The sequence below is a fragment of the Pyrus communis genome, chromosome 6 (assembly GCF_963583255.1).
Source record: "Pyrus communis chromosome 6, drPyrComm1.1, whole genome shotgun sequence".
Classification (NCBI taxonomy): Eukaryota; Viridiplantae; Streptophyta; class Magnoliopsida; order Rosales; family Rosaceae; genus Pyrus; species Pyrus communis.
The window spans coordinates 18,058,928-18,085,591 of record NC_084808.1 but is presented as its reverse complement, the minus strand read 5'-3'; the positions used below and the strand labels follow the sequence as shown (position 1 = coordinate 18,085,591).

Below are 26,664 nucleotides of genomic sequence, written 5' to 3'. Positions count from 1 at the left end.
TTATTGGAATGAGTTGAATGTGGGTTTTGTTTATTCTTGTTTGAAAATGTGGATTTATACTTTGTGAATTCGAAATGGTACCCGAGGTGTTGGATAAAGGGTTTGAAGCTTTGTTTATTCTTGTTTGAAAAGGTGGATTTATGTTTTGTTAATTCGAAATGATTCCTGAGGTGTCGGATAATGGGTTTGTAGCTTTGTTTATTCTCATTTAAAAAGGTGGTTTTATGCTTTCTTAATTCAAAATGGTTACTGAGTTGTTGGATAATGGGTTTGTTGCTTTGTTTATTCTTGTCGATATAACATGGTTTGTTGCTTTATTGCTTTGTTTATTCTTATCAAGATAAGGTGGTTTGTTGTGGTTTGTTGCTTTCTTATCGAGAAATGGTTAATGTGCTTTGGCTGTTTGCATATAGTGTGTCGAATAAGGTGGTTTGTTGCTTTATTACTTTGTTTGTTCTTGTTGCTTTATTGCTTTGTTTATTCTTGTGCATTGGTTTTTGGTGGCTTCTGATTAGGTTAAAATGCAATTGCTTTTGTTTGTTGTTGGCTTTTAATTAGGGTTTGTTTTTATGAATTTCAGTATATCCAGAATTATTCTCTATTGAATTGCATCATGGTGGAGAGATAAGTTATGACCTCTAAGTTGGGGGAAAAGTGACATATATAAATAACTGTGATAAAGACCTCATGTCACTGCCGGTGATAAATGATATGGTGGAGGTAGTTCGATACAGTGAGTGCTTCATGAACTACTATTACAAGATTCCCAACATGTACCTTTCCAATGGTTTGAAGCCGATTCAAAGTGATTTCGATGTTCAGGCGATGTGCAATTTTGTTCCAAAAGATAAAGGGATTGAGATGTACATCGAAGAATTGACGACAGAAGAAGCCGTTACCCAAGGGCAATTTCTGAAGTCCATGGAAGTTAGTGGTCCAAGTAAATTGGTAATTGAGAAGATAAGTAGTTCAGAGGGGGATGTTGGGCCAACACCACTTAAACCAATAAGATATAGGGGCTTGCTAGCTATTGAAGGGCCAGAAGTGGATGATTGTTGCACATCTCACGTAAACATGTGTGACTGAGGTAGGAAAGAGAAATGATGATTCTGGGAATGGTCAGAAAGAGAAAAATGGTGAAGGGCCAGAAGAGAACAAGGGGAAATCTATGGCTAAGGTATGAGAAGAGGATATTGAGGTAGAAGAAGAGGATACTAAGGTAGGAGAAAGGGATGTAGAAGAGGGGGACGTTGAAGTCTTCTTTGATGTACCTATTAGTTTTGAGGGGAATATTGAAGAAAAGAATGAATAAGCTGTTGAAGAAGATGATAGTGAGTTTGAAGAGAGTGAATATAGGAGTGATGTTGATAACCCAGTGTTTTCCAAGTTTGATGGTATTGTGGAAGAAAATGCAAGGGAATCTGAGCACAGAAAATAAGGGAACTTTGAGTAAACATATAAAAGGGATTTTGAGCAAAGAAGTGCAAGGCAATATGAGCAAAGCTGGGAAAGAGAAAAAGAGCAAAAGGAAGAAGAATTTGATACAACTCTGGAACAAAATGTGGTTGATGATCCAGACTATAACTCTGATGTCCTGGAAAGTGTACACTCTGAAGATGAATGAGGCAAAAAACATGAGCGATTTCCATAGTTCAATGAGAAAACATACATGAAGAATCTCATTCTTACACTAGGGCTTGTTTTCTGGGATTATGTGCAATTCAAGCGAGCTGTCATCATGTAGTCCCTAGTGAATGGATATGAGGGAATCCATTTTCCTAGGAATGAGAAGTTGAAAGTCATAGCCAAGTGTGCAAAAAAACTGCCCTGGGAAATGTTATGCTGGAAAAATGTATGGTTCAAACAACATACAGATCAAGACCATACTTGATGAACATACATGTGGGAGAACTTGGGCAAACAAGAACTTGAAGTCCCCTTTGCTGACGGATTTTTACATGGACATGATAAAATTTAATCCCATATGGCATGTGGATTCCCTTTTAGCAACTGTTAAATCAGAGTGGAATCACGGTTGTACAAAGAGGAAGGCTTACAGGGTTTTAGATATGGCTTTGAAGATCATTGAGGGAAAACATGCAGAGCAATACACAAAGTTGTGGGATTTTGCTGAATAAGTGAAGAAGACTAATTGTGGAAGTATAGTGAAGGTGAAGTTGGATAAGCAGAGGTTCCAAATGATATATGTGTGCTTGGGGGCTTACAAAGAGGGGTTTAAGTCAGGGTGTAGACCATTGATAGGATTTAAAGAGTGTACATGGAGGTCGGCTACTTTATGCTGTTGGCATTGTCCCAAATGATGAAACATGGGTTATAGCGTATGCAATGGTAGAAATGGAGAATAAGTCTAGTTGGATTTGGTTCTTAGAGTTACTGGTCGTTGATGTTGGGATTCTCAATTAACAGGGATGGACATTTATCAGTGATAAGCAAAAGGGGTTAATTTCGGCTTTTCAAAAAGTCCTCTTTAATTCCCACAACAGATTTTGTGTGGGATATTTGTATACCAACTTCAGAAATTTGTTGAAAGGGAAAATTTTGAAGGATGCTTTATGGTCAATAGCCAGAACAACAATAGTTCCCCACTTCAAAAAAGTAATGGAGGATATGAAGAAGCTGGATGAAAAGGCCTACAATTGGTTAGTGAAGAAACCTGCACATCATTGGAGCAAGTCCTATTTTGAAACATATCCCAAGTGTGACATGTTGTTGAACGATCGCTGTGAAAGTTTCAATGCTGTCATACTTGTGCCAAGACAAAAACCTATTGTCACCATGCCACTCCTTATTCACACGCTCTTGATGAAGAGAATTCATATGAGAATGTATATAATGGTGAAAAAAGTTGGAGATCTCTGTCCTAAAATCAAGAAGAAGTTGGAGGAAGCCAAAATTCAAGGACAATTACCATCAACAAATTCAGCTGAAATTGCACCTAAAAAGAGGACAAGGAAAACAAAGAAACTTTAACCATTTCTTTAGTTGTAAAACATTTGGATTTAGTTAAAAAGCTTGCTTTGTCTCTTAATGAACTTTGGATTTAGGCATCACAATCAGTAGTTGAATCACCTAGAAGCACCAAGCAGAGAAAGACCAAGCAAACCAATAACTGAATCATCCAAAAGCACCAAGCACAGAAATACCAAGCAATCCAGTCACTAGTTTTTTGCACAGATGGTTGTTTTTTGTAAAGGAATTGCAAAGTTATGCATCCAGTAGGTCTTTTGTGAATTGAATAGATGATGTAGCATGTTTTTATGAATTTAGTAGGTTTTGTAATGTTGGTTGGAGATGCTAGATGAATTCAATTAGTTTTTTTAATAGGTTTATGAATTTTTGGATAATTAAGCAGGTTTTATGCATAATTTGGTCTATTTCATATTTTTCTTTGGAAATGATGAGTAGTTTGTGCTTGAATACACTAGTTTTGTTATGGTTATATCATTATTTTTGGGTGAGATTTTTCAAATTTGAGGTTAAGGATGATAATATGTGCTTAAAATGTTAGATCACATTTTTCTCACTTTTTGGAGGGAAAGCAAACTTCAAATTACCAAAAAAAAAAAAAAAATCAAATATTTTTTCTTACGTGGATGCCATTTGGCGGGAAAACATTAGATGTGGTGCCACGTGGAATCCATCTAGGTAAGGAACTGGGTCTCGGATCAAGCCATGTCAACATTTAACTGAGAAATTCACAGACAAATTAATGGAGGTATAACATTGGAACAAATTCTAAAGATAAGGTATGGCATTGTCAATTTTAAAATATGAGATATTATAGCGGAACCACCTATTGTGGTCTATATGATAGGACTGAGTGTAAATAAGTACGCTCAAGTGTTACGATCATATGAAGACTATGCGAATAATCGCGGGTCACCTACGAGTCAGAACCTCCTATTGTGCTCTGTACAACAGGACTGTGCACCTAACTTGGATCCAAGGTGAGCGTGCGGGGCGGGAGGTGAACATTACGTGATGGATTGTGCCCTGGCCACATGCAGAAGCACTAACACCGGGGTGCAGGTTTATGAGCTCTAAATGCATCAAATATAATTATAACCATGCAACTCATATCCACAATCTACAACTCACCTGGAACTTACCTAAGCATCCGCAGCATCAACCATAACATATGTAAGTACTAAATGCATATTCTAAGCATAACACATTTGTCATGGCAATTCCAAAATATAACGTCATTTAAAACACGTTTTCTAGGGGAAAAAAAACGTAAAGCATATATATACTTATATAGAAAACCAAAAGCCCACTCACTGGTATGTGATTGGGTCGTAACTCTTGAGTCTCACTTGACTGTGTTCGTCCTCTTGAGTCTCACTTTTAGAAAAAAAATTCTAAGTTCCCACGCGCCGACCAAGGCACGGTCATATGCGCCGCCCATGCGCAGGCACGTGCCTGGCACACTGACGGATTCCAAAATGGTGTTAGGGAATGTTCCGTTAAATAATGGAATATACCGTTTAATTTACCTGACGCTGTTAGCATATTCCGTCAAAATTGATAGAATATTCTTCTCCTTCTTCGTTAATTTGCCGGAGTCTAGCGCTGGCCACCGATGCTATCGTCGGTTTCTGGAAAATCTTAGAACTTCAATATCTCATCCATTTCTCAACCAAAATTCATGAAATTTTCACCAAAATGAAGCTCTCAACTAGGAGAGTAAGATCTTACCACTTTGGAGACCTAAAACCAATGGAATCTCGCCGAGAAATTTCGTGAAAACCGGCCAACCCTGCAACTTAATGGACTCAAGTATTCCGACGTCCAAAATCACTCCAAAATTTACCTAGGATCCTTATGGAGTTGGTTAGAGACTTCCTCAAGCCTTAAAACACCTTAAAACATCCACGATTACGCTATAAAAGTAAAGCACATCACCGGAGAATATGGATTCTCGGTTTTCCAAAATCCTCACTTCCAACCAAAGCTATAGCTCGACTCCTGAGCTTAAAAGAAGCGCAAAAATAACATCCACAACCCCGATCCGTGAGTGATGAGGTGGGTTGAGGGAATGACCATATGGGTTGTACAGAAAATGGAAGAAGGATCGAGAGGAAGAGAGAGAGAGAGGTCAACGTATGTGTGTGGGTGTGTGTGGTCCAAGTTTGGGCAACCAAACAAAACAAACAAAATCTTAAGTTCCAATTAGGTCCAAATACTTAGGAAGAAAATGAATTGGTCCAAAACCTAAGCTCATTTACACCATCACAACTCAACATTCAAGGGCACAAAAGTAATTCCACACTATCAAGGATAAAATATTCCATATTTTGGGATGGGTTGTCATAGTGTTTGCTTTGGGCCAATCATGAACATATTTGTTTATGTACTTTTCAACCCAAAACCCATATTTGTCACATGAGCTTTCTTATATTTATACTTTGATATCTCCTTGGAGATGGTCTAAAAGAGATTGATGTAAGATATTAATTTTTGTATACTAAATTGGTAATAAAAGAAGTAGGTTTCCAAATTAGTTTTCTCCAAAAGGGGCTTAGAAATAAGATTGGTGCTCATGTCGGCACTTGGATATGCATGTGTTTTGTCTAAAGAAAAAGGAGAAATGCTAAGGGGACCCTCTCAAAAGTGAGACTCTCTATATATTATCTACCACCTCATGCTTTTGACATAATATTTTATAATGTGAGCATGAGAATTGACGTTAAACTATAAGGCGGCAGAAAATCAATAAAGAGTTTAACTTTTAAGGCCTTATTTGGCGTGTCGTATAAGGAATCAGATATGACTAATAATACAGACCCGCTCGTTTGGCGCCCTCTCATATTAAATTGGACCAAATTAATTTAGTCCAATCCACTTACTTTTATACAGCGTACACCTGCCTAAGAAAACTGTCCAAAAGGGGCGTATTATTAGTCGGTTCTCTTTCGTCTCTATCTTGTGCAAACTAGGTTCTCTCTCACCTTCCTCGTCGTCCCCTGATGCCGTCATTCTCCTCATCTCTTTCTCTCGCCGGCTCCGTTGTGCTCATCTCCTTTCCGTTGTGCTCATCTCCTTCTCTTGTCGATTCTGTTTTCCTTATCACCTTAACTCTCCGTTTGGTTCCTCATCTTCTTCTCCAACCCAGAGCCTTTTTCTAGGTTCTCAAATCTCAAAGCTCTCAACCATAATCTCTATCTCCTCTTGATTTGGAAATTTCAACAAATTTAATGCCCATTCTTTAGGAATCCTCTCGAACCATAATCTCTCTCTCTCTCTCTCTCTCTCCCCCCCCCTTCTCGATCTAGAAATTTCAATAAATTTGGAAATCCTCAACAACTATAATTTAGGATAAATTACACAAACCTACCTCAACTATGAGTCAAACCACGATCTCATATCTCATACTTTTAAAATTACAATATCATACCTCATCTTACGAATTTATTGCAATGTCAGACCTCCGTCAGTTTGTTTGTTAATTTTTCTGTTAAATGCTGACATGGCTTGGAGTGGAACCCATTCTCTTGTCCAATTGGATAAAAATATTAATTAAATATTAATAAATTAAAGATAAATGATTTAAATATTATTATAAAAAATGTGGGAACCACCCTATAATTTGCTCTCTTTCTCCCCCTTTCTTCTGATCTGTTCCAATGCCCTTGTCGATCTGCACCTCCCTCTCATGGAGCTCTTCCCCTCCTCCTCTTCCACCAAATCCCTACCACTGAACCCACCCCCTATAAACCCATCACTCTCATCCATCTTCCCCAATCCAAAACCTCAAAACCTCAAATCCCTCCCCGCTGGCACCAAGATTCCGACTTCACTCTCTAGACACTCCCTCTACTTCGCCCTTGCCGACAACATCTTCTACCTCTACTTCGACAACTGTATCTCGGCCTTCTACCTCATTTCTTCCAGATCCCCAAATTCGACCCCATCCCCAGACCCAACAGACCCGCCTATAAAAAAATGAAAAATAAAAAAAATAAAAACTGGGTTTTTTTTGGTCCAAAATTTATTCTTTTTTCTGGGGAGGGGAGTGGTGAAATTTTTTTCTTTTCTCTTAGCTGATTTAAATTTCTGGGAAAGATGAAGCTGAAAGAATGGAGGAAGAAAGAAGAGAGAAAGAGAGGAGAGAAAGAAGGGATATGAGAGAGAGAGATAGGAGAGAGAGATCGGATGTGAGAGAGGGGAGAGAGGAAAAGGGTGGGTTTCACATGTTTTTACAAAAATATTAAAATTAAGTTTTAAGTTGAAGTAGAATGAATTTTAAGTTTCAAGCAGTGAAGTAGCAACTTTTAAATTAATAGGGCAAAGTGAGATCCTAATAGAGTTCTAGGAGGCGTAAACCCTATTTCATTGCACCAAACTCCTGCACATTACGTATCAAAAGGCAATCAATTGTTTGTGTAAGAAACGAAAGGGGGTTTCAGTGATCTAAAGGACACATGCTATGATCGAGAGGGGATATCGTCCACATGGATTGGGTTCTGATTGCAAATTTTGTGTTTACAAGTGATCGAAAGTTGTAGTTGAATTGGTTAAACGAATTTTCAGCCATTGTTTGCAGAGTGAAATGTATTTCATGTTTTGGCAAAGCGGTCATTAGCATTGTAAAATGAGGGATGAATAAAGGAATGCCCTGTTCCCTCTACATCTTTTGTGCACAGAAAACTGTTGCTAATTGAATTCTGCTATTCAAGTCAAGGGGAAAAGATTGGTTTGGAAATCTGCACACTCGATCGACTGGGATGCTCGCTCTTCACAGAGGTACATCGGCCAGTGGGTTATAATGTTGGGTGGAGGTGTTTGGGCGGATTGGGGTTGAGGCAGGTTTGGGGATGATGGGGGTGAGGCAAGGGAGGTTGGTGCAGGAGAAGGGGGAAGAGCTGGGCAACTTTGGGCTTGCGTGCGTGACCCAGTTGTTCATCGAATTCCAGTGCAGGAGACTAAATATTGCTAACAAGTAGTAAAAAGGTCCAATGAAGATTGATCAGAAATTTCAGAACAACTTGATTAGGCACATGCTATCAAAACTCCAACGGATTTGATTCAATCATTCTTCAAAACAGCATCAAATTAAAACTAAGCATAAAATATCCAGAACAAGGTCTCACCAAAACACTTTCAAAATCCGCACCAAAAACTCAAACTAGGAATTCAAACAAAACACCGATCGAGATAGTAAATAACATAAACTGAAAAGAGGCAATCCTCTTAACGGTACGACTTCTGGAACCTGGATCTGGCACCGCGACCGCCGAACTTCTTGGGCTCGCAGCGCCTCGGGTCAGCCACCAGCAGAGTCCTGTCGTACCTGATCAGGATGTCCTTGATCTCCTTCTTGCTTTGCTCGTCCACGTACTTCTGGTAAAACGCCACGAGGGCCTTCGCAATGCTCTGGCGGATCGCGTAGATCTGGGAGGTGTGGCCTCCGCCTTTCACTCGGATCCTCATGTCCACGCCGGCGAAGCGCTGTCGTCCGAGCAGCAGGATCGGCTCGTAGGCCTTGAATCGGAGGATCTCCGGCTCGACGAGCTCGATTGGGCAGCCGTTGATCTTGATCAGGCCGCGTCCGCGCTTGCAGTAGGTCACTGCCACCGCCGTCTTCTTCCGCCCGAAGCATTGTACGGACTCGATAGCTGGGGCCGCCATGGTTGGTGCTCTGGGGTTTGGGTCTCCTTCAGGGTTTTCGAGGGGCTCTGTGTGTCTGTGCGCGCGGCGAGACAGAGTGTGGGAGGAAATGTTATATGAGAGAGGGTTTAGGGTTTAGGGTGGATTGGACGGCTGAGATTGTTCTGTTAAACAACAGTACGATGGTTACCCATCCGGTGGAAAATGGGCTTTTTTTGGACCATGCCATTACATTGTTTCGGTCCGGCCCATGGTAGAGGCCCATACTTTGTGTTAGAATGTAAAAATTCGAATGATTAAGATCTATGCACACTTTAGGGCACTGTATAGAATTCGAATGATTAAATGTTCTGAAGTTCCATGTTCATTGCCACTACTTACTAATACGACGATATATTGATATTTTTTTTTTACTTGTAAGTAAAAAGTTTAATGATTGACTTTCAATCTTTCATTAATATTAAGTAATACTTAAGTATTTTGAATGATATATGGTAAGCGTCTGCAATCACTCACTCCTCGATGATATATAGATGGGGCCTTCTCAATGCAAATTAAGGACAAAGACTACAATTTCCAATCCAATCTACTAACCATCTAAAAAACAATAAGAATTTGAAGCACATTAGATTAAATTAAGGAAAATAATTGAATTTTTTTTTCCTTCTCTCTTTCGTTGAGAATACGATGAATAAGAAAAAGATACATATGTACAGTAAGGGAAATAAAAAAATATGAGTTCTGGAAGGCTAAAGACATTTAAAAAAAAATAAAAAATAAAAAATAAAAAGTGAGCCCGAAAACATATGACTTGTTTGCCTTGCATTTGAGCCGGCTCTAAATGTAGTAATATTTTTCTTAATACATTTGATATTATTTATAATTGGAAGTGGGATAAACCTTACAATGGGATGACCACAATAATTTGGTTCGAATTTGCCTCTGGTAAGAATTCAACGTAATACCTTTCATTTATAAATGAAAAGAAATATCATTAGACCGTAATATTAAGTGGTAATGTAGTAATGTAGTTGAGCTCTCCTCGGACTATCCCTTGGCTACAAATTTTGCCTGATTACAACAATTATGTCCTAAAACATGAGGTGTAAAACTTTCATTCAAAAGTCTCTTGAAGAACATAAATAAAATCATCAAAGGCTCAAAAAATCAACTGATGGAACGGTAAGGGTTGAAGAACCCAAAAAATAAAACGATCATAAGCAGTACAACATATTCAATAGACTGAAGAAAGATTCAGTTGAGGGTATGTTTATTTACAAGGATTAAGAATTGAATCATTTTGATTCTTAAATTTGATGTGTTTACTAAAATATGAGTAAGTGAATTATTTTACTCCTTAATTTTTCATGCGTTTTTTACACATAAAAAATAAAAAAAAGTATAAATTTTCCCTTAAAATCTATAATCAAATACAAAATAAAATAAAATAAGGAAACGGATCGTCTACGGGAACTACTTATTCTTACTCCCTTTCCTTCTCTTATTTTCAAACTTTCCAATTCATTCATTTTTCCATTGTATTTACATACAAGTAAGAAACTGGAAAATTGCAGGTTTTCCAGTAATCCTCTTTTTACAATCACAAGTATAATATGCTTATCTTATTTTTTTATAAGCGCTACATATGTATTTATGCATTTTGCTAGAAATGAAGAATCTTAATCACTTCAGTTAAAAGTTTCTTGCATTTGATATTTTTCTTATCGCGATTAACTCTTAAATTCTAATGCACAAGAGTTGTAAGGGTCTATATCTAAAGGACCCTTTGTTTTAATAGCAAGTGTCATGAGAGATAGGATTAGGGTGTCCAAGAATCATCGTTGTAGGTGTGAGTAGTCTTATTGAATTTGAAAACAGTGTGTAGACCTCGAAATTTCGATGAAATAACTGTGTCCCAAACACATTAAATTTTGACATGTGAGGGCTTACGTGGCATATGACTCATCAATACCAGATAAGTCACAAGGATACATGTCATGATTGGGGGAAATTAATATTTGATTTTAATTTAGATTAAACAAATTAATTAATTTAAATTAAAGCAAATACAAATGCCAAATTGGGTAAGATTGATTATTTGATTTTATTTAAATTAAATAATTGATTGATGGAAATAAATGATGAACCAAGTCACGAATCAAGTACAAATCCATCCATAGGCAAGACTTGGAAAGTTCATGACTACAAGGCCCCCAAGGCAAAGAAAAGGGGTTCAGAAATCATTCAAGCACCCATACGCTGCTAAAGCTCAAGCACCCAAATCCCCAAAATACTTAGAAGAATTCAGAAAGCTCTTTGCGTTCTTCACTAAACTTTCGAAGAATCATCAAGCACTACTACCCGTGTCGATCCTTCATATGGCCAAGAGCGAAAACCTCGCAGTAATCGTTCATTCTAGATCAAGTCATCGCGACCCTTGGATTAATAACCTACACATCTACATATCTTCTGGAAATCAAATAAGAAGAAACTTGTAAACAGAGATTGTAACCCTACAAATTCATTAATACAATACAATTACTTTGTGCACGTGTTCTCTTGTCATTTGTGGCAAAATTTTCGTGTTTACACAGTGCTTAATAAAACTACTAGCTAGACAAGAAAAGAAGCCAAGTGTTTGATCATAATCTTCACATTCTCAGCCTTACCCTCACACAAGATATGAAAAGCATGTTCCTCACCTTTCATTTCAAACACCTCCAACTCTCCCTCCCACCCACTTTTCCTCACCAAATCGTAATACCAAATGCCTCGATCCCTCAGCTCATCCTTCCCAGAAACGCACACGAGCAGTCGGGAGCACCTGAGTCCAGCCAGGCTCGGTGCACCTTCACCTGCCGGATTGACCATTTGATTATCGTTACCCCCAGGAGCTGATCATGGGAACAAAAACTTCCAAACTTTACAAGGCAGCCACTTCTCAAAGTTTTCTCCTTTAGGCTCTGACCCAATTGGCCTTGACCCTAAAAAGTAAGGGTGTGACATGAATGCCCCCACAATTTTCACCCCACCACACAAACTCTCAAACCCTGCCTTCATAGCCACGTTATGCACTATGTTTCCACCTGCACTATCACCACCAATGTACAATTTACCAGAATTACCATACTGGACCAACCATGGCTCTTTGTCAGCATTGCTAGCATCTGATTCTTTGTGGGGTTTGTGGGAAGAGACCCATTGAAGAGCATCCCAGCAATCTTGGTAACACATGGGAATTGGGTTTTCTGGGGCGAGCCTGTACTCAACTGAGACGGCGAGGACTTGGGCTTGCGAGACCAAGCGGTTGAGGAAACGGTGGTGGTCAGATGAGAAGGCGGATTCGAAGCAAAATCCACCACCGTGGAAGTAAACCAAGACGGGGATAGGATTTTGGGGGTGTTGGTAATTTTGGTTTTGAAGAGGGAGGTAAAGGCGAGCGGAGATGCTAGGGTTTTGTGAGATGGTGATGTCTTTGGAGGAGACGTTGGTTTCTGGATCACGAGGAGATGGGGGCACATAGGGAGAGCCCATGAGGCGTTCCACCGTGCTGTCTTTGTATATTCTGATTAGAGGGAGGAGCTCTGAAGCTATTTCTTTTGCGGTGGCGGAAGCCATTAGAGACTTTTTGAGAAGTGTTGAAGTGTGAATCTTTTGAGGAATTGATGAGGGCAGAGAAACTGCAATTGAAATTTATAATGGAATACAGATTGTTTGTTTATAATTTCAATAGGAAAATGAGAAAGAGAGGAGCTCAAGGCTGACAGCTAATGCAGCAAGTAGCAATGGCAACCAAAGTAGCCGCCATATGACCTTCCGCGCGGTGAGTCAAACTATACGTACGTCATGGCTCCTCGTAAATATACAGTGCATGTAGAAAGATTTTTGAGGAGTCGGTACACTACATGTTAAAATACAAGTGGAAGAACATATGAAAAAAAAAAATGAAAAAAACCTTTACTTTTTCACTTATTATTATGACATGTAGTGTATTAACTCGAATTTTGATCACATAGAAAAATCTCTTGTGTGTGTGTATATATATAAATATCTTTAAACTAACATTGAGAATTATTATTAGCTTTTCGATTTTTTTTTTTTCCGTAACGCTCTCTCTTTTTCTTTTTTTTTCAGTAGATGCACAAAAGATTACACCCAATCTGCTCCAAATCCAGAAAGAGGAGTAGACCAACAGCATGAGAAAATTGAATACATAACTAATTTACATATATATAGAGGAAGTCTTGGGCAGACGAAGACAATGAAAAAGGAAAGACGCACCGATTGACTTGGAGGCCTCCAGTGCAGATTTCATTAATTTGGTCTCACACTCTTGCAAGAGTGCAACGATCATATGGAGCAGCCCTGGTCGGTACTCTATCCATATAGACATTGCATTGACATGGCAAGTGGTCTTTATTGCATAATCATATATCCATTGTCTCGATAAATTGGAGGAAAAAGGGTGTAGTCAAATTTGTAACGAATATTTCGATTGACCAATAAAGTTAGCACAGAAGAGATTTAAAATTTTTGTTTGCACATTCTCTACATACTAATATTAATTAGTTTTAATGGCATTGGTAATGAAAGCGTACAATATGCACACAATGTAGTGCAGGGAAAACAAATAATCTGTACATTCTTCTGTCGATTTAGAGAGAGGCCGGGTTACATAAAACAGGCTCACTTTAATGTGATGTCTCAATTTATTAATACAAGGTCATTCATTATATTTGCTCCACACCCTCTTTTTATCAATAATCCATGACATCACCATAACAGTGGATTCTTTTCATACAATTATTTCTACCTATCAATCAACATTCCTCTTACAAACATTCTATTTATTTCTCTAATGCTCTAGTTTTCTCCCATTGACCAAAGAAGGGTGATAGTTTGGACTTTTTTTATTTTTTTTTTATTTTTTAACAAACGATATTATATAGATTAAGTGGTGGGGAGGGGTAAACCAATGAAGGATTTGATAAGAACTGTTATGTAGAAGGGAAGAAGAAGATTAAGAGGGTTTAGAGAGAGAAGGAATCTTTGTAAAATGTATTGATATTTCTTGTTAGTTACAACTGTTTATTACAAGCTATATATAATAGCTATAGTAGCTTGCACTATAAGCTACATTTTCAACGCACTTAACTAACTTCTTAGTCTCTTGACACATGTCAATTCCATAACCATTGGATCTTAATACTCCTAACATCCCCCTGCAAGCTCAGGAGCATATAATTAAGCCTCAAATTGGCACAATGTGTCTGAAATAGTGGTGCAGAGAGTCATTTTGTAAGTATATCAACAAATTGTTCATTAAAGACACAAAATGCAGCTGCAGTTGCTGTTTGGCTACCCTTTCTCGAACAAAATGCACATCAATCTCAATGTGCTTAGTGCGTTGATGTTGAATTGGATTGCAAGTAAGAGCTATTGTTGATAAATTGTCACAAAAAAGGAGTGGTTTATAAAAAATTGGAACCTGCAGAAAAACCAACAGTTGTTTGATCCAATCAATTTTAGTTGTTGTAGTTAACAAAGCCTGATATTCAGCTTCAATTGATGATCGAGAAACAATGTTATGTTTCTTAGATGACCATGAAATAGGATTAGACCCCAGAAACACAACCATTCCAGTAGTTGATCTTCTATCATTAGGGTCCTCTGCTCAATCTGCATCATTATAGGTAGTGACATCCAGTGAACCATTGATATAATGAATTCCACAACCTTGAGTAGCTCTTAAGTATTTGAGAATTCTTTTAACAGCCATAAAGTGTGACTCCATAGGACATTGCATAGATTGACATACCTGATGCACTGCAAAAATAATGTCAAGTCTAGTGAATGTCAAGTATTGGAGGGCACCAACCAAACTTCTATATAATGCAGGGTTATTATAAGGTTTTCCATCATTTTTTAGCAATCTATTATAGTCAAGCATAGAGGAACACATGATTTAGACAGCAACATTTCAGACTTGGTTAACAAATATGTGACATACCTACTGAATGAGAGATTGAATAACCTCAGTGACTGCTTGTGTTGCACTTCCTGTTATAATGATGTCATCAACATATAATAGCAAGATCACCACAGAATTGCCAACAGTTTCACAAACAATGATAAATCTGCATATGTGGATTTGAACCCCAAAGTTGGCGGAAAACTAGTGAATCTCTCATTCTAGGCCCTTGGTGCCTGTTTCAATCCATATAAGGATTTATGTAATCTGCAAACATAGTCTCCATGTTTGGTATCCACAAATCTAGATGGTTGTGCCATGTACACCTCTTCTTGCAAGATGTCATGTAGAAAGGCATTTTTCATATCTAATTGTCTTAATGTCTAGCCAAAATGTGCAGATAAAGCTATAACTAATCTCGTTATTGTATGTTTAACAATTGGGCTAAAAGTCTCTCCATAATCAATACCTTCTTCTTGATTAAGTCCTTTAGCCACCAGTTTTGCCTTATACCTCCCAATTGAACCATCAGCATTCTTCTTGATCTTAAAGACCCATTTACAACCTACTAAGTTCTTGTGTTGTGGTAGATGAACCAATAACCATGTACCTTGGTTGTGTAAAGCTGAAATCTCATCTTTCATAGCCTCATACCACACTGGGAATTTTAATGCAGATTTATATGTTGCAGGTTCTACTTGATTCAAATCAACTCCTCCATTTTCATGTATGGCAGCTAGTAGAGTAATTTTCTTTGAGATGCCACTCTTTGACCTTGTCTGCATGGGATGGAGATTGATTAGAGGAATAGATAAAACCACTTGTAGTTGTTCATGTTAGAATTTAGGTACCACAGAGAGTGTAGGAGACAAGGGATGTGTTGTTGGTGCAACAATGGATTGACTGTAACTTGAATCTTCTGAATTTGAACTTGGAACTGTAACAATATTGAAGTGGAATCTTCTATTTTGTGTTTCTGGTAAAACAAGGACATTATTGTGATCTAGTGTTGGAATTGGTGTTTATATGAGTGATGGTAGTGGTGAAGTAGTGACAGAGTGTTGTTTGGGAACCAAAGACTGGTAAATAAATTCTACCTCATTAAATATCACATGTCTAGAGATATAAATTTTCTTTCTACATACATCATAGCATAGACACCCTTTATACTTGGATGCATACCCCTAAAAGACACACTTTGTTGTTCAGGATTCTAATTTGGTGTTGTTGTATAGTCTTAACCAAAGGGTAACAAGAACAACCGAAGACATTCAAATGTTGAATCTCAGGTAATGAATTATACAACAATTCAAATGGTGATTTATTGCCTAATGTAGGGGATGGCGTTTTGTTGATTAAGTATACTGAGGTTTGATAAGCAAATGACCAAAAGAAGGATGGTAATGAAGCAGATTGTAACAAAGTGATGGATGTTTCAATGATATGTCTGTGTTTTCTCTCTGTTATCCTATTTTGTTTTGGTGTATGGGGACAAAACATTTGATGGCTCACTCCTTTATCAGAAAGAAACTTTTGAAATACTTTACTTATATATATTCACCACCATCATCACTTTAGATAGTTTTTTATGGATGTATGAAACTGTATTAAAATGAAATTGTAAAAGAAAACAAATGTTGCAGAAACATTACTTTTATTGCATATGGGAAAAATCCAACAATACTTGATACAATGATCATTGAAGGTCATATGGTATTTGAATCCTTGTAAAGATACACAAGGAGCAAGGCCCCACATATCACTATGTACAATATCAAATGGTTTTACACACTTAGTAACTGAAAGATAAAATGACAGTTTATTAAATTTACCCTCTACACATGTTTGACACAATGAATGTATACTAGCAACACAAGAGACATTTGAAGTTCTTAAAACTTGAGAGACTATTGGATTAGAGGGATGACCTAGTCTCTTATGCCAAATACTGATTGTAATTTGTTTTCCAAGAAAATCTACAGGTTGCCCTTTATTGATGACTGCATGAGAACTTGGTGAGATGATGGGGGTACAATCCATTATTTCACAACCCTTTATAAAGTATCCTCTATGTGACTTTGTCATGAATCCAAAATGAAAATGCATCGAAAATCAACTAACTATTATTATCTAAACAAATCCTATGCACAGACAATAGATTTTGTGATAGTTTTGGTACATAAAGAATAGAATTGAGCTTAATAAGCTTCATTGGAGTTGTGACAAGAGATGAACCAATGTGAGAGATAGCTAAACCTTCACCATTAGTTGTCTGGATTGTCTCATTTAATGGGTATAGGGTTGCCAAGGAGATATTACTCAATTATGAAGTCATGTGGTTATTAGCACATGAATGAGTGAGCCAAACTTATTGTTGTGGTGGTGCATATGACATTGAGAATTAAGAAAATTGACCATTAGTTGTGGCAGCATGCATGGCATTCATTAGAGAAGTAGTATTATTTGAAAACATGTTTTTGAACTGTGATAGGGATTCCCATATATTTGATAGCCTAAAGAAACTACTACATTTCTATATCTATAAGCATCTTGCTGTTGTTCTTACCACAAATTTGACATCCCCGTGATGAATTTGTATTCCTGAATCGACAAGTAGAAGCCAGATAATTGTGTTTTCCACAGATTTGGCAATTTGAGCCCGAAAGCCATAGTTGTGTGATCTTGGTGGTGATGTACCAAGAATTCCAAGAGTAGGAATTGAATGAAAGTTCTTGTTGTTACCAAATTTCGAGTTGAAATTGGAATTGAACTGATTTCTGCCTTTGTTGTTATTGTTGAAAGACTTGTATGCATTAACCACCAGAGTTGGAAAAAGATTGATTCTTAGGGGTGAATCCATTATTTTGTGCCATAAGTGCAAATAACACAGGTGATGCAAATGCATTTTCAAGCAAAGTTTCTTCAACAAGTAATTGAGATCGAAGATCTTTCAAAGATATAACAGTTTCACAACCCCTAATAATAGATCTTATTATACTGAATTCAGCAGGTAAACTATTTAGTGTAAGAATCACAATATCATCATCCTCAAAGATTACACCAGCAGCAATAAAAAAATCTTTTGCTTCTTTAATTTTTTGCAAATATAATGTGATGGAATCATTACCATTCTTTATGGTCTAAGGCTCGGATTTGAGTTGAAAAATGCTTGTTCTTGTGATTGTAGAGAACTGTTCTTTGAGCCGAGTCCACAAATCTTTAGAACTGGTATTGTTAATTGCACAGGAAATTGCAGTAGAAGACAGAGTTGCAGTGATTAATTGCATCAATGCTTTATTATGCATATTCCAAATCTTTTATTCATCTAATGGCACTCCTGGTACTACCAATTGCACAGGAAATTGTAGCAGAAGACAAAGTTGCAGTGATTAACTGCATCAATGCTTTATCATGCATATTCCAAATCTTGTATTCATCTAATGGTACTCGTGTGGACGATTCACCAAAGAAAACTGCAGAATCATCAAAAGATTCTTAATACTATGGCCTTCAAGAAGTAACTGCATCTGGAAATGCCATGCTAGATAATTCGTATCATCTAATTTCATGTTTACCAAGCTGGAAACAGATGAAATCAATTAAGTGATAGGATATTGGAGAATTTGTAACTGAGAAGCTATTACCATTGTTGTAGCTTGTGACAAAATCTTGAAGTAATAATGACAGAGAACAAATAACAAACACTTATTGTGCACACTTTGTAGAACGCATAATCAGAAGAATGGGTGAAGAAGAAGCACCCAAATTTATCAGAGAGAATCACAGAGTTGTAGAGAAAACTTTGAGATATAGCGGAAGCAAATTAAACCAAGATCGAAGAACTGTCAAGCTTCTATGCTTGTTTCGGCGATATACCATATAAACCATTGAAGAATTTGATAAGAATTGTTATGCAGAAGGGAAGAAGAAGATTGAGAGGGGTTAGAGAAAGTGAATCTTTGTAAAATGTATTGATATTTCTTGTTAGTCACAACTGTTTATTACAAGCTATATATAATAGCTATAGTAACTTGCACTCTAAGCTACATTCTCAACAAACTTAACTAACTTCTTAATCTCTTGACACATGTCAATTCCATAACCATTGCATCTTAATACTCCTAACAAGAGAAAGGCTAAGTCTCACAATAGGTTAGTAATGTGGTTCAAATTCGCTTTTGGAGAGAATCAAACTTAAGACCTCTTACTTACAAGTGAAGAGAAATACTACTAGACTATAGTATTAAGTAGCTGCACAATGTTTCAGTTGGTTGTTGATTCTGAAGGAAACAAGTCATTAGATCAAATTAGAAAATAAAGTCTACCTAGGAGCTCTATATATCTACAAATTAACCTTTCTCTGTTCATCCATCAACCAACAAGTATGTGGGGGAAAAGAGGAATAAAGAATGATATATTAGTGGATGTCATGGAATTATACATTATCATTGTCCACCTTTTTGGTTTGCTTCCTACCTTTTCATATAACATCGTTAAAACATGACGTTAACATTCAATGTATGAATTACAAGGTAAGAATATTACACTATATCATTAATATTTATACTCCAAGGTTACACATAACATATGTTAACATGGATATCTTGTGAAATCCCGTTCCCGGATTTCATTGTTATAATCTACGCATTGTTATTATTGAAATTTTATGTTATTTTCGGGAATTTATATTAATTTATTTGAATTTTAATTTTAATTAAACCAGTTGCGAAGTTTGAAGTTTGGAAATTAATTATTTAAAATCCGTAGATCTTTCGAGGTCACAATTTATATTTCTGAATAGAGCTTGATCCCACGAACGCATAGGTGAAATCCGTTTGCGAGTCCGGATTATAACGGTATAATTATGGACGTTTGAAGTTGGTTATTTAAAGGTAGTTGAATTATTTGAACTCCCACCTTGTGGGAAGACTGACTAATCAGCCTTAAGTAAAGAAAGAAAGGGACCAATCAAATAAAAAGGGGATGGAGGACCAATGAGAAATCAGAAAAGAAGAACCAAAAAAAAAAAAAAAAAAAAAAAAAAAAGAGAGAAGGGGGAGTAGCCTTCCCGTCAACCCACACCTATCGCGAGCTCCCATTTTCCAAGGCCGATTCCGGCCAATTTCGGTGGAGATTTTCGATGCCACCACGACCATCTTGAAGCTCTCATTCCGCTCTACAAAACCCATCCATGAACCACCTTGATTAACAATGGTATATGGCAGTTTGAGGCCACGAAAGTTGACGAAAATCAATAGTACTCCGACCACCTTTTTCAATTTTCCGGCAAATCGGCAAAGCGATGGCTGATGTCACCACTTGGGCTTTGTAGTCCATCATCCCAAGAGAAAATCCTAACCAACCTTGACCCCGTTGGACCACTGTAGACGACAAATCGACGTCGGAAAGTTTTAGGCACCCGTCGTCTTTGTGGGCAAAATTGACCCCCTTCTGTCCACTTTTGGACTTTGTGGCAGGTATGAAAGTTGTTCCTCTCTTTGAGATCTTCATTTCTATAAATTTTGGTAATTTTTGGAAATAGTTGGATTTTTCCGGCGAGACGGGGCGGCGGCGCGTGGCCGGGGGGATGTCGATGTCACTCTTAGGTAGATGTGGTCGCGTCAGTTTCTTAGAACATCCTTTCAAAAGAAATGTCAAATGTAAAATACTAAAACAATATTTGATGGCTTATGTGATAATTTAATATTTGTAAAAAATTTTGCTCAATCCGATATGTTAAATAAAAATGTTGCTCTATAATTTTTTTTTGCATTTTTTTTTGTGGGTTCAATTATTAAGATAACTAATCAAATACTGAGAACACATAGCAACATTTATTGTAAATTGCATCACACCTATTAAAACATTATTAAAATCAATTTTACAGCAACTGTCCGAATTTGATGCCAAAAGGATTTGCCTTCAATTGACCCAATTCCATGTAAGAAATTAAAGGCAATGTTGGGAAGTTTGCTACCATGTTGTACTGTTGCATGTATATGTGGCAGTTTTAATACATCTTCGCTAGAGATGTTCTTAGCTAGGCAGCGAGTTGGCCATTTTGTATTCAAATTCAAAAAATCCTCCTGACATAATAATATGAACTAATAACAAAGCTAAGACCAAGATGACCTATTTATAATGTTTTTAACCCTGGTAATTACACTAACACTCCTGAGGTTTATCGAGTTTTCACAAACCCCCTCACGTTTGATACATTACACAAAGACCTCCTCAGGTTTTAATTCTCCTTCATATAACTCCTTGAGTCAAAATTTTGCTTATAAATTTAGTAATTTACCCTTATTAATTACTTGAAACTAATAAAGAAAAACTTTATAATTATATAAATGTTGCAGTCCTATTGGAATAGGAATGTGGTTGTGTAAATCCTATTAGATATGTGAATGTATCTTATATTCCTATTAGGAGTAGATTACCTATTAAATGTTGTAATCCTAAAGGGTAAGGAATTAACCTTCCCTACTACTATAAATAAAGGCACAATGGGGTGGAATAATACACACCCACAATTACACATCTATGTCTTTCTCTCTACTATTGCCGTACCTTTCTCTCTCTTTACGGCCTCCATAATTGTTCAATATATTATGCCTACAACAATAAAAAATTATAAATCATTAAAAAAGGACAAGAAGAAGACCAAGTGGACAAAAACAAATTAAGAAAAAAAAAATTTAATTATTACTTTGAGAATAATATTTTATTAAAAAAAAGAAGTTGTTCATCTTCTTCTTTCCTTCCCACCCGATCGAGCTACTACCTCCATTTCCATCTCCTCCTTTCTCCATCACCACAACCCATTCAAACTTTGAATTAAAAAAAAATAAAAAATAAAAAATAAAAAAAAACAAAACGACCTCTCCATCTCTGACCATGTGTAAACTATTTATAATTTTACACAAAGAAAATCGAGATTAGCAATAATAATGAAGAAAAAATTAGTCCCTCAAATATTATGTGGGTGATACATCGGATTGATGGTGTGAAAAAAATATTGTACAAGGTCAATGAAGCAAATTAATGCATAAGAACGGAAGAAAAAGACAAATTCGCACCAGCAGTGTTCGCGGTGGCAGGTAACCTCTCTTAAAACCACTCCAAATTTCTCGTTTCTTCCAAACAAAAAAACCCTAATGGTCCATGGTTTTCTTCCTGCCGCCCTCAAGGATAACTCAATCTGCTGGATTTTTTTTTTTTTTTTTTTTTTTTTTGGCTGGATTTTTTGGTCCTTTGGGATTAGCCAATTCCAAGTCCTCCTTCTAAACCCTACTAAAGGAAAAGAAAAAAAAAATTTATCGCCTCCAGAATTAAGTTGAATTGCTGATTGAGCAGTTAGGATTGAAAGAATCCGCTCGCTTCAGTAATATTTCATAAAGAATTAGGAGAGTGCACCAGAATTTGGTCACTTTTTATTTTACTTTGACCAAAAAAGGGAGTTAGGATACTTCATGAATGCTAACAAGGTATATATTTAGTTTTATTTATTTATTGATTTGTAGAACCAAAGACGGTCATTCTCTGTTTCATACTTTCATGAGGAAACTTAGCAAGATAATTATTAATTAAACAAGAAAATAAGCCAAGCGTTTAAACATTTTTTTAATATTCTCAGTCTCGGTCTCGAGCCAGAAATAAAAGCAATGGTCCTCTCCTTCCACTACAAACAGCTCCACTTCTCCTTTCCACCCACTTTCCTTCACCAAATTGTAATACCAAACACCTCGATCCCTCAGCTCATCCTTTTTCAGCAAAACACACGAGCAGCCGAGAGCACGCAAGTCCAGCAAGGCTTGGTGCACCCCCACCCACCGGATTCACCATTGGATTGTCAATACCTCCGGGAGCCGATGGACACATAATGTCCCAAATCATATAAGGCATAGTTTTCACCTTTGGGTTCTCCCCCAATTGGCTTGGAACTAAAAATATAAGAGGGACAAATACGCACCCAAAATTTTCCCACCACAATGCAAGCTCTCAACTCCTGCTTTCATAGCTAGGTTATGTGCAATATTTCCGCCTGCACTGTCACCACCTATATATGTAAAGTCTATCAAAATCTCCATAGCAACAGAAAAATGAAGAACGCCATTCACATGAAATTCAACTCCTCGATTACACAATGCAACTGAAAGAGAGTACAACATCTTAATTAACCACATCCAATCATACGGAAAAGTAACAATTGCGAGCACGAAACTTTGCATCACTTTATGATGAACTTGCAATAAACAATGCTCATTCGGCAAAGAAACCTTGCAAAAGACAATGCTCATTATATAATGAAACCTTGATTTGAGACAACCCCTCAGGCCACTGCAATAGCACCACGAGGTAAGACTGCACCACCCTTTGATAACCTTGTAATCGTCAACATAAAAATCTTAGTATGAGTCAAAACACCAAGCTTCCTCCTCATAGTCATTTGCTAAGAGCAAAATAACCACAAAACCACCACCTCAAATTTGACAATTGTCGCAGCTTTAAGATCCAAGATTTAGTAGTTAGTCATGAATGCTACAAAATGCTCTTCTCGATCGATAGAAGGGAGAACAATTACAAAAATATTTATTATATATTAATATTAGGGCAAAAGACTGTTTACTACCCTCATGTTTCGTGGTTTTCAACATTTAGTACATCAAGTTTTTTTCGTCCCAGAGTCATACCTAAAGTGTAAATTTTGGGACAGTCTCATACATCCGTTAGTCAAACTATTAAGTCTCCCGTTAACTGTGACGTGATGCCCATGTGGACAATGACTGGGTGCCATGTGTCATCCACGTGGAAATTAAAAATAAATTATTTTATAAAATAAAATAAAAAATTTATATAATTGAAAAAAAAAAAAAAAAAAAAAACCCTTCATCTTCCCCAAATCCCACATGTGCCCACCCTCGCATCACTCACCTCTTCGTCTTCCCTGAATCCCACCCTCATTCGTACTTAGCCAACCTCAATCAAACCCCTCAAAATGTCCAATCTGCAACTAAAGACTTCATGCACCCTCCCCGGCACCCTCCCTTCCCGACCCCCTCCGTCCTTCTCCCTCCCTCATTCTCTTCCCTGCACCTACCTCCCCGTCGAAGCCCCAACAAAACAACACCTCCGGGTCCCACTCCGCTCACTACTCCTGCCAAAAACCGACATCAACCCACGACGCTACCGCTTCTTCGCGCTAGCTCTTTCACTATGCTTTTGGAACTTCCATCGACCCATACTTCTCCATCTATTGCCAAAACCCGACCCCCTAACCCGTGGTCGTTTTTGTCCTTCCCTATAGTGCTCTACTCTGCTTTTTGGGTTTTGGATTTTCGAAACCATCAAACACCCAAAAAATGACCAAATTTTGAATCCAACACGCAGATTCAATCCCAGCTTATCCTCAAATCAAAACCCACCAAATTCTTCAAGTTTTCAACCAAACGGGTCGCACCCTTAACACAATGACGCTGCCACCTCTCCGAGCACCCCCACATCATCGGAATCTGTCGTCGCCATTTGGTTTGGAGTTCAGCCGCGACGGCAAGAAATCGAAGTCGAAGCCGAATGGGTTGAAAATATTTTGGGGATTAGGGTTTTTCATGCTGGGTTTGCTCAATTTTTTTGAAAATTGAAATTTTTTGGGGATTAGGTTTTTGCAAAGGTCGAAATAGTGGGGAGAGAGAAAGGAGGGGAGGTGAAGAAGGTGGAGATGAAGTAGGTTGGGTACAGAGGGATCAGGGGAGAGAGATGTGTCAAGATAGTCGAAAATCAGTTGTGGAAAGGAGCACCGAAGATATCTTTAGCCGTGGGTTATCGTTTCGGGAGTGAGCTTGGATCTATGGGAAGAAGGAAGAGAGGGTGTGGGTTGGGGGAGACTAGTTTTGGTGGTGAAGGAAGGTTGGGGGAGAAGGTGTGGGTTACAGAGGGAAGAAGGAAGGTTGGGGGAAACTGGTTTTGGTGGTTGGAGTGAGCTTGGGAGAGGTTTTGGGGGAGAGGGTGCGTGTTGCAGAGGGAAGAAGGAAGGGAGAGGGTTGGGGGAAGCTAGAAGATGGGTGGGTGATGGGAGGGTGGGCACAGGTGGGATTTGGGGAAGATGAAGGTTTTTTTTTTTTTTTTAATTTTTTTTATTATATAAATTTTTTATTTTATTTTATAAAATAATTTATTTTTAATTTCCACGTGGATGACACATGGCGCCCAGTCATTGTCCACATGGGCGCCACGTCACAGTTAACAGGAGACTTAACAGTTTGACTAACGGATGTATAGGACTGTCCCAAAATTTACACTTTAGGTATGACTCTAGGACGAAAAAAACTTGATGTACTAAATGTTGAAAACCACAAAACTTCAGGGTAGTAAATAGAGTTTAACCCTTAATATTAATCAAATACTTAAAAAACACAACAATATTGAGACAACCAATCAAATACTTGAAAACACAACAATATTTATTACATATAAATATTAATCTATTAAAAACTTATTTAACAAATTTGATCATACTATCTTGACATGATAGTTACTAGACAAGAAAAGAAGCCAAGCGTTTGATCATTTTCTTAACATTCTCAGTTTCACTCACACAGAAGATATGATAGCAATGGTCCTCTCCTTCCACTTCAAACAGCTCCACTTCTCCTTTCCACCCACTCTCCTTCACCAAATCGTAATACCAAACACCTCGGTCCCTCAGCGCATCTTTTCCAGCAACACACACGAGCAGCCGAGAGCACGCAAGTCCAGCCAGGCTCGGTTTACCCTCACCCGCCGGATTTAACATTGGATTGTCGACCCCACCGGGAGCTGATGGATAAACAAAGTCCCAAGTCAAATAAGGGACAGCTTTCTCAAAGTCTTCACCTTTAGGCTCTGACCCAATTGGCTTGGAACTCCAAAAATAAGGGTGGGATAAAAATGCGCCCAAAATTTTGACACCACCACACAAGCTCTCAACTCCTGCCTTCATAGCCATATTATGTGCAATGTTTCCACCTGCACTATCACCACCAATGTAAAGCCTATCAAAATCTCCATACCTGACTAACCATGGCTCTTTGTCACCGCCTGAGTCATTGTTGCTTGAGTGAGAAGCAACCCATCGAAGAGCATCCCAACAATCTTCATAAGCAATAGGAAGTGGGTTCTCCGGGGCGAGTCTGTAGTCAACAGAGATGGCTAGGACTCGGGCTTCTGAGACCAAGCTGTTGAGATAGCGGGTGTCAAGAAATGAGAAGGCGGATTCAATGCAAAACCCACCACCATGGAAGTAGACCAAGATGGGAAGCTTTTGGGATTGGTTTTGAGGGAGGTTTGGGAGGTAAAGGCGAGCGGAGATATTGGGGTTGTCTGAGATGGTGATATCTTTGGAGGAGACACCAGTTTCAGGGTTTTGATTTGGAGATGGGGGCACGTATGGAGAGTCCAAAAGGCGTTCCACCGAGCCATCTTTGTAGAATCTGATGAAGGGAAGGAACTCCGAGGCTATTTCTTTGGTGCTGGAAGACATTGCAGAGACTTAGGTAAAAGATACAGAAAAAATACGGAATTGAAGTGTGAATCATGGAATCCCGAGGCTTTTAAAACGAGGTGCCTTTGATTTAAAAAGTGTGAATCTTTGCCGTTTTCAATTAAAATATTGTGGGCGCTTTGAGCCCGCAAACTACTTCTAAATTTGTAAATGTTGGAGTAGGTGCACCTAAAACATTTGATTATGTTTAGATGTTGTCGCGTCAGTTTGTTAGAACATATTTTCAAAAGAACCGCCAAAAATAAAGCATCAATATAATATTTGATGACTTTGGTAGTGATTTGAAATTTTGTATAATCTTTTGCTCCACTCCACTCGATATGTTAAACAAAACTGTCATTCTATTATTTTTTTTTCATCTCTTTGTGGGTTTAATTATTGAAACAACCAATCAAATAATTAGAACACACAGCAACATCTGTTATATATTGCATCACACATAGCTACATTTGTGGTTTTAATTATTAAGACAACCAATCAAATACTTAGAACACGCAGCAACATTTGTTATACTTGGAATAAA

The 26,664-nt window shown here is 37.7% G+C and overlaps 2 protein-coding genes and 1 pseudogene across 2 annotated transcripts; all 3 read right to left on the bottom strand.

Moving 5' to 3' along the window:
• Positions 1-8,056: 8,056 nt before the first annotated feature.
• LOC137737257 (small ribosomal subunit protein uS9-like) lies at positions 8,057-8,729 on the bottom strand. The gene has a single exon (XM_068476690.1). It carries the CDS (start codon positions 8,650-8,652, stop codon positions 8,215-8,217), a length of 438 nt encoding a protein of 145 aa, XP_068332791.1. The 5' UTR covers positions 8,653-8,729; the 3' UTR covers positions 8,057-8,214.
• Positions 8,730-11,244: 2,515 nt separating this feature from the next.
• LOC137735894 (2-hydroxyisoflavanone dehydratase-like) lies at positions 11,245-12,249 on the bottom strand (annotated as a pseudogene).
• A 12,887-nt stretch (positions 12,250-25,136) lies between these two features.
• On the bottom strand, positions 25,137-26,127 carry LOC137735895 (2-hydroxyisoflavanone dehydratase-like). The gene has a single exon (XM_068475247.1). The coding sequence runs from the start codon at positions 26,118-26,120 to the stop codon at positions 25,137-25,139; it is 984 nt and encodes a 327-aa protein (XP_068331348.1). The 5' UTR covers positions 26,121-26,127.
• Positions 26,128-26,664: the final 537 nt, after the last annotated feature.

Coding starts and splice junctions, on each gene's coding strand:
- LOC137735895 (XM_068475247.1), bottom strand. CDS start 26,120: ATGTCTTCCAGCACCAAAGAAATAGCCTCGGAGTTCCTTCCCTTCATC.
- LOC137737257 (XM_068476690.1), bottom strand. CDS start 8,652: ATGGCGGCCCCAGCTATCGAGTCCGTACAATGCTTCGGGCGGAAGAAG.